The sequence below is a fragment of the Antrostomus carolinensis genome, unplaced genomic scaffold (assembly GCF_000700745.2).
Source record: "Antrostomus carolinensis isolate BGI_N321 unplaced genomic scaffold, ASM70074v2 scaffold2783, whole genome shotgun sequence".
NCBI classification, from domain to species: domain Eukaryota; kingdom Metazoa; phylum Chordata; class Aves; order Caprimulgiformes; family Caprimulgidae; genus Antrostomus; species Antrostomus carolinensis.
The window spans coordinates 67,301-77,896 of NW_010304316.1; the positions used below are offsets into that span (position 1 = coordinate 67,301).

At 44.3% G+C, this 10,596-nt stretch overlaps 1 protein-coding gene across 1 annotated transcript in view; it reads right to left on the reverse strand.

Moving 5' to 3' along the window:
- Positions 1–9,977, reverse strand: part of TGFBI (transforming growth factor beta induced) — a gene marked incomplete at its 5' end in the record, with an annotated part of 18,187 nt that extends 8,210 nt beyond the window's left edge. Inside the window, 4 exons of the mRNA XM_029084116.1 lie at positions 694–858; positions 1,951–2,108; positions 2,996–3,060; positions 9,879–9,977. Of these exons, the coding sequence (XP_028939949.1) occupies positions 694–858; positions 1,951–2,108; positions 2,996–3,060; positions 9,879–9,977 (487 nt within the window). The remainder of the gene's footprint in view (positions 1–693; positions 859–1,950; positions 2,109–2,995; positions 3,061–9,878) is intronic.
- Between the last annotated feature and the right edge of the window lie 619 nt (positions 9,978–10,596).

Below are 10,596 nucleotides of genomic sequence, written 5' to 3' on the forward strand. Positions count from 1 at the left end.
AGAAGGTAAAGCAGCATCTGCTGGTTTTCTATTTCAAACGCAGCAAGCGCTGTAATATTGAATCAGCGGGAGCAGAAATGTGGTTTCCTAAAAAACACACAAAGAATGAGAATGCTCTATCGAGAATCTTTGAAACATTTCATGTTTAAAGAGCTTTGAAAATAATCAGTGGTTTGGTGCATCTTCAAGACTAAGAAAATATGCAAGGACCAATACTTAGGCAAGCATACTGTTCTCCAGCAGTGCCACAGGACTGATGACATTATCTGCTTATAAATATTCTTTCAAGCTCCTTCTAAATCATAGAATCACAGAATGGTTTGGGTTGGAAGGGACCTTTAAAGGCCATCTAGTCCTACCCCCCTTCAGTGAGCAGGGACATCTTCAACCAGATCAAGTTGCTCAGAGCCCCATCCAACCTGACCTTGAATGTTTCCAGGGATGGGGCTTCTACCACCTCTCTGGGCAACCTGGGCCAGTGTCTCACCACCCTCAGTGTAAAAAATTTCTTCCTTACATCTAGTCTAAATCTCCCCTCTTTTAGTATAAAACCATCACATATAAACATGTATCCTAAATCAATGGTTGTCAACCTAAGCATTGCAGAGTCCTGGAGGTCCAAGGACAGTGTAGGAGGTGCAAGGCAGCAGAAAAGCAAGCCCACTGTGGGTACGTTCAATACAAATGTCTTACCCCATTGGGATAGTGGTGAATCTGGATAGGCAGGTCCTGGTACATTGAGTTAAGCGTTGTCCCGTGTTTCAGATCATCCGTGAGGACCCGTTTGTTCACCATGTGGTAGCGGAGGGCGTTGAGCAGCTCAATATTAACATTACTGACTAAGGAATCCAGGGTTTCCTGCAAATCACAAAAAGTCATTTTTTTTTCAGTGTTGAGTGTAATTAAGTTGTTGGAGAGAGCCAGGAGGTCTGGCTGCATCCAAGGTGCTTCCAAGGGGCTGGGGGGTGTGTGTATGAAGTGATGTATTCAGCCTTAAGCCATCTGTGCAAATTAAGAGCTCTAACTTCCATAAATCTTTATCTTTTGCCTGACAACAGCAGCTCGCAGCTCTGGCACCCCCATCCTTGGCAGATAAAGGGATGATGGCAGCAAGCTCCAGTGTGGGATGGCTGCATCAAAATGAGCAGTAAGGCAACAAGAGGCATCACTCAGGGCCAAGGACAAATACATCAGGAGACCTTCCCCAACAGCATCATCCCTGCAAGGGGCTTTGCTGGTGCAGGTTTGGGGTAGAAAGTTGGTAGTGGGGATAGCCAAAAAGATGCCCCCTCCCTGCCTCAATAGTTGTTCTTACATATTTACGGACAAGTGATTAAATGTGGGATGTAACTGGATAGGGGTTGTACCATCTGGACTCTCTCCTGTTCACAGAGATGCTCCACTAGGATGGGAGCACCAGGAGGAAAGCAGTGACAGTTTCAGGAGTGGAAATTTCACAAGACACCAGAGTGAGAAAATCAAAACCAATGTAAAGTAAATTTATATGTAATTGAGCAGAGGAACACACTGATGCAGGAAGGCTGCAGGTTCACCAAGGCTCCAGCTGGGACTGGTTACTTGTGCAAATTATTAAGAACAACCAGAGTGGTAAAATAAGGGTCAGCAAGAAAAACCAAAAGAGATGGAAAGGCTCTTGCTGCAGGTTTTACTGGAATATCTAACGGTAAGCAGCAGGGAAAAGGCAACGAGGTGATTTTTACATCGACCCACTGGAGAGCATCCACATCTCTCTAGCTTTGGGTCTTTCAGAAACAAAGCTCTGGAGCTGATGGACCAGTGAAGTGATTCCCATGTTGGCAATTCAGAGTCCTTCCCGTATCAGGACTGCATCTATTCCACCAGATGGGGCTGGATCCAGACCCCTGCAGAGATGGGTCTCCACTACAGAAAGCCAGAGGAAGAGGAGAAAGAAGAGGAATTGTATCTTACAGCAGACAAGGATGCCCAGGCTTCATTACTGGGAGCAAAAATTGTAAAACTTCCAGGTCCTTCAATTTCTGGCCTTAGGTTTGACCGGTCAGAGTAGAGCTGCGTGGTGGCAGACCCAACAACTCCCAGGGTCTCATAGATGTTTGAAAGCGGCAGCGCTGAAAGAAGAGAGGGTTATATTCCCAACACATCATTCATCCTTCCCTGCACTGCGCTGAATTAAAGTCGAGCTGCTGGTGAAAATGCTTGGGGAAATGAAGCATGTCAGAGCACTCGTATCTGTTCATTAATTAGATCATAAATAATCGTGGCCTGACAGCTCCAGCCTCAATTACAGCAGTGTAATCTAGGATCTACTGCACCTCTGCAGGTTTAAATGGAGTCACCCTGGATTTATATGGATGTGAATCAAGCCAAGCAAAGATATTCATTGCTTTCACTTGATCTTTGGTTGCACTCAGGCTTTTAGTGCTCAGAGCTGGCAGCTCACTGGTCTTGGTCTCCACTGACCCGTCTACACCAACCCACGTGGTTAACTGGGCGGCATCAAAACTTTTGTGGAAGGAAGCGTTCAGAAAGCAGAAGCAGAATATGTCTTTCTTCAATAAACCCAGTGAATTCCCTCCCAAACTCCACCAGTGGCTGAACTGTATTTTCTCCTCAAAGCAATTTTGCTAACCTCATGCTTGCCAAAATAGAAACGAGCTGAGATTGGCAGAGCTGTCTGTTACTCCATCATTCCTTTGTATTACATTTCCAATACAGTTATATTACTTGTTGGAGTCAGTAGCTCCCTATGGCCCTCCCATGCTTGATTAAGTTTAATTATATCCAAGTTTTTAAGTTGTCTGGAACATTTTGCATGCTTTGGAGCTGATCTGGCACTCAGCTGGTGCTCTGCTAAGTCCATTTTTTTTAGTTCTTCATGGCAATATTGTGCACAAATTGCAAAAATCAAATCCACTTTGAGTGATTTTCTAACTTCTCCCTTTACTAGGCAGCTGTATAATTTTTAAGAAGTCTAAAAAATGTCAAACATTTTTACCAGCTGGGCAGCCTTTTTCTCCAGGAACTTTTTCATATCCAGGACAGCACTCGTAACTGATTACTCTGGAATAAGAGATGGATACGGCAGATTAACTGACGGCGTCTCACTGCTTTCTCTCCATTTGCTATAGTTCTTTATCCATCCATATTTGGTGATGTTTCTAAGCAGACTCTTCATTAGAAATATAGACTTGAACAAAAGACAAACCACAATTTTTATCTCCTTCAGGGCTGTACGTTGCCAATTTTTCCACAGAACAAAAGCAGACACAATTTCTTTTTCAAAACCACACTTTCCATGAGACTTTGTACAAACAGTGGATGGAAACCAATGCCATGATCCCAACAGATCACCTATGCAAGACACTGCACATGCTGGTTCATTTGGGCACATTTCCCAGGGGATTGGGGGTATCTCCCCATCTGACTGCTGCTGTCACATCTGATCACTGTTTGGCCAACATGCTGCAACTCCGGCATGGCTACTTTACCAAACCAGCCAAGTGTTTCCTCTTCATTTCACCCCATTCTTGTCCACAACTAGAAATTATTTGCTTACTTATGGCAAAATCTACTAGACAGACCTGGAGAGAAAGGAGCATCCCTGGTCTTGGATGCACTGGCACAAAGGCTTGGGATAAGCCCTGCAAGGACAAACTTCACCAGTGGTGGCACATGCATCTGTGGGCATCCTAGGCAGTCCAACTATCTTTGCTATCACCAAGTACATCTGTGTGAGCACCCTCAGTGCAGCATTTCCATCTGGCTGGCAGAAAACTGCTGCTTTGATCAAGCAGTAAAACCAAAAGTGCCAGAGACACCATCATGGGGCCATCCTGCAGATTTGCAGACCCTAAATGAGCAAGAGCTGCCTGTGTCCATCATCTGCAGCTAAATGAGAAATAGAAGTCATCTGATTCTCAAAGCTGGCCATTTAATGGAACATGTTCTGAATTTAACAGGAGAAAAAAAAAAAAAAAGAACAAGGAAAATAAAATCAATCTAGAAGTTGCCTGTTTGTGTTTCTCAGGGGGTTCTTTCACCTATTGCTCTTGGGCTTGGTGTGAAAGGAGCAAGGCTACCTGATTGATGAGCTAAGACAGTGAGGGAATAGGTGTTCCTCCCCAATACAAGTGTTTCCTCTGTGCTCCCAGTTGGATTCGAGACAAGTAGGATGCTGTATTGCCACAACTCGAGGAGAAAGGAAAACCCTCAAGCTTCAGATATTTGTCATCATTTTAACACTGTTAACAAACAGTGGAAATGCCTGGGGTTTAAGAGGGAATTCTTCAGGGTAATTAAGAGCCAGTAAGTGAAACAAATACCTGCTTTTTCTGTGGCAGAAGCAAATAAATTCCGTGTCACGGTTTCCTAAGGGAATTACAAAGCAAACCCAGACTGATTGTCTAGACATTATATATTCCATGTGGGAAAGAGCTTGCCTAAAGCAATCCCTTCCTTTGACTACTGGAGATCTTAACACCCTGCTGCTCCGCTTTCCCCAGCCCCCTGTCTCGTGCTCATTAGAAACACACACTTTCTTCCCCCACCACTTCCCTCCCCTACCTCCGATCCTTCTTTTTTTTTTTCACCCTAGAAACTAAACCCAGTCTAGACAGTTCCCTTGGTTCAGACCTGTAATCAAAGATGAGGAGTTGATTAAAGAGAAATCATTCCAAAGTGCAGCATAAATAATTCCTGAGTACTGACGTAGGCTTTAAAAGGCTTATTTATAGATCGATCGGAGATTAATGAGCTGTGACGAAGAGGCAGGATGCTGATGCTCACAGCCTGCAGCGCAGGGCTCACCAGCTCGGGGCTGCCCCAGCAGCCAGGCGCCTGCCAGAGGGGAGGGCACTGGGAAGGGATGGAGGGACCACGCCATCTGCTTTTCAGCAGGTTCATGGGCATCTCCAGCATCACCCCACAAGGGAAACTAATGGCAAGAAGTACCAAGGCTAGTAATGGTGTTGGTTCCACCCATTCAGGGGCTCCTTCAAGCCCCCAGTCTCAATCACCCACTGGAGGTGACCTACCAGCATCACCTGGTCTGCATTTTGCATGCCAGCATTTTGAGTTGAGTACCAGAAAACTTCTGCAAAGGACCAGGGGAACACAGTGGTGCTCACCCAAGTGTTTGCACCTACAAGGAGCTGGAGATGAGGACTGTAAAAATCAACTTCAGCCATTTGCCCTCCCACAGCTGGTGGGCTTGGTGGAAGCACAAGTCCACCCAGCCCACCCAAAGGCATGTGGGCACCATTCAAGGGGTCACTTGGGGCTGGGCACAGGGCATCCTCCGAGCTGGTCCTGCAGCCACCTCCAGGCCTCAGGAGAGCACCACATCTGTGGCTGAAGCTCTGCCTCACTTTCAGGACCCTCCACGCTACGGCACCCTACACATCCATATGGGAGGAAGAGTGCTCCTTTGACACGTGCTCCTCCAGGTGGGTTGGAGCCACAGCCTGCTGACTGAGGAGGAATAATTCTCTCACGTGACCAAGGGCAAAGAACTCATGGGAGAAAACATCGAACACACACAACCACTGCACACACACACAAAAACATTGAACACACACAACCACACGGCGGGTTCTGCACAAAAGCCTTTGGAGTTGCCAACTCCATCCCTGTTTCTGGTGTCTGCTCAGCAGCTACAGATCACTACACCAGGACATGACTGGTGCCAGCGATGTGGGTTAAATCCACAATGCCCTGGTACAAACAGAGTTTGTCATCCACTCTGCAACGCCTCTGACCACAATTTCCTGACTTCCTCATTGAGTAATTTCAAGTCAAATCTAGAGGTTTTCAGCCTCTGGTTTTGAAATGCTGTATTTCTTAAACGTCTATCTGTGTCTGACTGCAGAAGCAAGCTCCCTGGCTTTTATTAGTCATTGTGTCACTGCTGTTGACTTCTTAGGATCTGAAATTAAATTTTAAGTGCATTTTTCATGGTAATAAAAATAAGCTTAGCCATATATTAGTGAATAAAGATCCATTTGTAATAATTTCCTGTAATAAAACCCATATGTTTTGTTTTTGTAAAATAAGTGCCAGAGAGTATTTTTTTTTTCCTGAACTGAGGAAAGTACATATGACAAGAAAAAGAAAGTTAATTTAAAAGGAAAAAACTGAATGTATTAAAGGGCAACTTACTGCCACTCGTTATTCCTCAAAAAATAATCAAAACCCAGATTTATGTAAGTTGTCTTTTCATTCTCAAGACAAAAAAAAATGTGTGAGGACACATTCAATTGCAACCCCAACTCTGGAAGAATGAGTCCAGTGCATAAGGGAGGTTGAAAAATAGAACAAAATACAGGCACAACGATGAGAATTCACTCTAAATAAACTATTTCTTTGGCTTTGGAATAACCAACAGTGGAAAATTACCTAATTACCAAAACAATCTTGTTTCAGTACTCATTAAAATCAAAGCAGAGTCAGACTTCTTGCCAACTGTCTTATCTCACTTCATCAGCGAGTAATGCAATGATAAAAAATGTACATAAATCCTCGAATTTCTCCCTGGCTGTGTGAGCTAATACTTCATCAAAGAGAAGAAAAACAAAGAGAAAAAGCAGATAAAGAGGGAAGAGTCCTCTTCTGATCTATGAGTTGAAGTTTCCATCGTGCACATCCAGCCCCAGTAGAGCACTCCACCCCCATGGACCAGAAGATGCTGCTCAAGGAGCAAGCCTGCACAGCCTCACCACCAAGCCTCTGCTCACAGTGTAACCTAGTTGTGTCTGGTAAGAGCTATGGAGCAACTCAGCACGGTGCCCACTGTGACCATGAGTATTCTCAGCCATGAGCTTGGAGCAGCGACCAAAAGGTGATGCATCTGGAGACAAGACTAAACACCAGGCACAGCCATGTTTGTGGAGCTGACTTTCCTTGCTGCTCCAGTTGCTCTGCATCTCCCCAGGCAGGTTGTGATCATTCAAGAAGGAGTGAAGTTACGCTGCAGGCTTTCAGCAACTTTTCTGCCTTCTTCACTCAGGGTTGAACTTCTCTGAGTCAGCTCTGCAGGAGCTCAGCTTTGCTCCTCTGCAGTACCTGGTCTCTCACTGACCTCCCTCGCTATATGACCTGTTTGAAACCATGCTCAGAGCAGGAAAGGAAAAGAAATCAAAGCAGTTAAAACTATCTTCCTAGAGTCAGGTATTTGTACCTGCAACGCACATCCAACTTGTGGCATCACTGACCCTTTAAGTAAACAAGGAGGACAGCAGCCATGTCAAATGTGAAGTAGGTAATGGGTCAATTGTCTCCTATCCCAGGACTGCTCTTCTCGCAGGTGGTAAAAACCTTTTAGGAGGTGGAAAGAAATTACCATGTTTATCCAGCTCCAACATCCCTCCTGGACTGATGGAGTGGATCTCCCTGACAACAGGAGGACCAAGCACACAGGTTCAGGAGAGGACTTCTGGCTATGGATCCCAGGCAAAGGCTGGATCCACCCATTTCTGCTGACAAACATGCCAAATTCTGACTCTTTCTGGGATTTAAAGGCAGCTGGTATCCTCAAAACCTCTCATAGACCAGCTCAGTACCATGTGATAGGATGGGAAGGGCTAGTTTTGAGGGTTCATGCTGAGCACCAGCTGTGCCCACATAATTCCTTGGGTGCTGGTGCACTGAGTACAGCATCAGGCCCCTGACACTGGTTTAAGAATCTGATTGCCGCAGCATAACGCATCATGTTCTTCATGGCCCAAATGACTCCTGATTGCTTCCATACGCCAGGAACACCACATCCAGTGGGAACCATCACCAGCAAACATTTGTAATCAGAGCTGTCCCAGGATCCACTGGAAAATCTGAGTCAAGGCACGTGTCTTTTGTTCTGCACAAGCATTGCTACAGAGCAAAGTAGGGCCCAGGCTCAAAAATTACTAGGAAGAGAGAAGAAGACAATAACAGCCATTGTGGAGATGACGCAAAGCAAAGAATAGTGAGCAAATTCCGTGTATAATGGGAACATTATCTCATAGGTTAACAGGCAGGTTAACACTCTGGGTGTTTTTCTCTCAGTGATGCATCATTGGATTAGACACTTGGGTAAAAGCAGAAAAAAATGAGGTTAGAAGAGATCACCCCATCACCTCAAATGAAATAATGAAATACTGCCAGATGCCAGTTGTTCCACCTCTTTCTGGAGATAAGCAGATGAGTTTTGTCTCTGCCAAATACAGCTGCACACTTGGGTTACACGAGGTTAGTTTCTCATTTGTTTCAGAGCTGAAGAAATCTGTGGCTGGACCACTTTGCCTTTCAGTGACTATCATAGCAAAGCTATCCCACATCCACAGTGAGTCATGTTTTCTTTGGAGACCTACTGAGCTAACTCTGTTATCAGAAGAGGCAATGATGATACCATATTGCCATGCCATAATCTTGTCCATTTTAAGTCAAAAAAAGCCACCATTCAGCCAAGATAACAGCCTGAACTCAAATCATCCAAATTAAGTCTTCCCAGATTTGGTGGTGTTGTAGAATTCAGGGGGGGTTGGGGGGGACACAGATATTGTTTGTTTTTACAATATTTTCCTCTCCTTTTTTTCCTTTTTTCTTTTTTTTTCTGTGAAGACCATTGAACATAAGAGAAACCACCATAGATGCTCACTATATGGTACATCCTGCAATATATTCTCCTGAAGTACAGAATTGTCTCTTTTAGACAAATTCATGGGTGGCACAATGAAAGGTCAAAAGCCATGCACAGTGATGACTCCTGTTTTACCCCCCTCCTCACAATACCAACACATGAAGTGAATCCCAATGACCAGCCATCACAGCTAAACTAATGAAGGCAACCAAAATAAAAGCTATATAGCTTACCACAGTTCAAGATCTCAAAGTCTGCTGTTGACTATAGAAACAGAAGTTATTTATTCTGCAGTAAAGAAGAGCATGTTCCTGTAGCTCTCATCACAATTTACATTGGACCATATCAGAAACAAATGAGATTATTTTCTGCTGTTTTTTCTTCTTGACCTTGCAGATTCAGGACCAGACTTGGCCCACAGCTCTGCTCCCCACAGCCAGCACCTTTGCACTGATATTGGGTGACGTGGTGGTGTGTGCTCAAGTGTGGGCCAGCAAAGGTGTCTGAAAGCCCAGTTTGGCCTACACCAAGGAAAAAGATTTCTCACTCCTGATCTACAGCCTGGCAGATAGTCAAGCATGCATATCCTTAATTATCTGCTGACTACATCTTTCAAAAGAATGTCCCGAGGCTGCTTACACAGATACTTTATGCAACAGCTACTTGAATATTATTGTTTGCAATTTTAGACGTGGAATTGGCCTGCAAGTCTAATTAACTTTCCTGGTCGAGTCATCAAAGTGTTGGCTAAAACTGACACCTCTTTCCCCTTATTTCGGTTTCCCCTTCCAAAGCAAACACACGTAGATGAATTTTACGTTCTCTCCAATATCCATCAGCTCTGGATTGCCTTTTATTTTTTTTTATTTTTTATTTTTTTTTTAGCTAGGGCAACATTGAGCCTAGCAAGGAGAGAGACACAGCTAAGTACTAGAAAACATCTGGTGCACACTTCATTACAGCATTGAGAGCTCTGTAAGTATATGTAGAAATGCAAAAATGCAATTAGAATAAACCATCAGGGTTTGTATTTACATGGGACTTTCCATCCTTAACATCTAAGTGTTTTACAGTCATGTTTGACAATTGAGAAAAACACAAATACTTCTTAGAGAGTAAAAGGAACAATTCATAACAAATATATACATTAAGGCCACAGCATGGACTCCAACATCCCCCATCTGTCACACCATCTGCTTCTCCCACCCAGCACCCACCTCCACAATGGGGTCTTCAGGGAGACCCTGGTCAGTTCTTGGGTACTTACGTTGCCTTTCCACAGATCTTCCTCTGGTACCACTGCTTGCAGTTGGTGAAGTATTTCCTGTTCGTGCCAATCAGCTTCTGCACGGCGCAAACGTTGGGGCTACAGGTAACAACAAAGCAGAAGAGGGTCTGGTAAGTCTCCCTCCATTCGGTGCTGAACCCCAACACGGAGCCAGACCCCGCCTGACAGCATCTGAAAAGCCCTACTGGGGTGGCAAGAGAAAACTTTGAGAGCTGCAAGTCAACTTGCTTGATCTGAGTGTACAATTACTATCATCAAGTGGAGGATGCAGTGAAAGAGATTTCTCTCCACTCTGCCAGGATTTATTTTTCTTCATTGAATGCAAAGTCTTGACTTTTTTCCCATCTTCCACCTTTCACCAAAATATAAAGAAATTAAGACAAAAATAATACTTTGGTCAGTATTTCCATGGTGAACAGCTACTTCCAATTTGGGATCTCAGCTAAAACCTGATGAAGTTGTGCAATAATTCAAATCCTTCCCCAAAACATAATTATTTTTTAGAACATAAAGACAGACAGATATCAGCCTATGGACCAACTTGAACCAAAGTCAGTGCTTCTTCTCTACGACAAGCTCAACCTATTCTGGACACAGATGTTGAGCTGCTGATGGGGAAAATGAGTAGTGACACTGCCACTTACAGTTTGAACACACAAGGTATGATAGCCCAGATTGATATATCAGCCCACAAGGT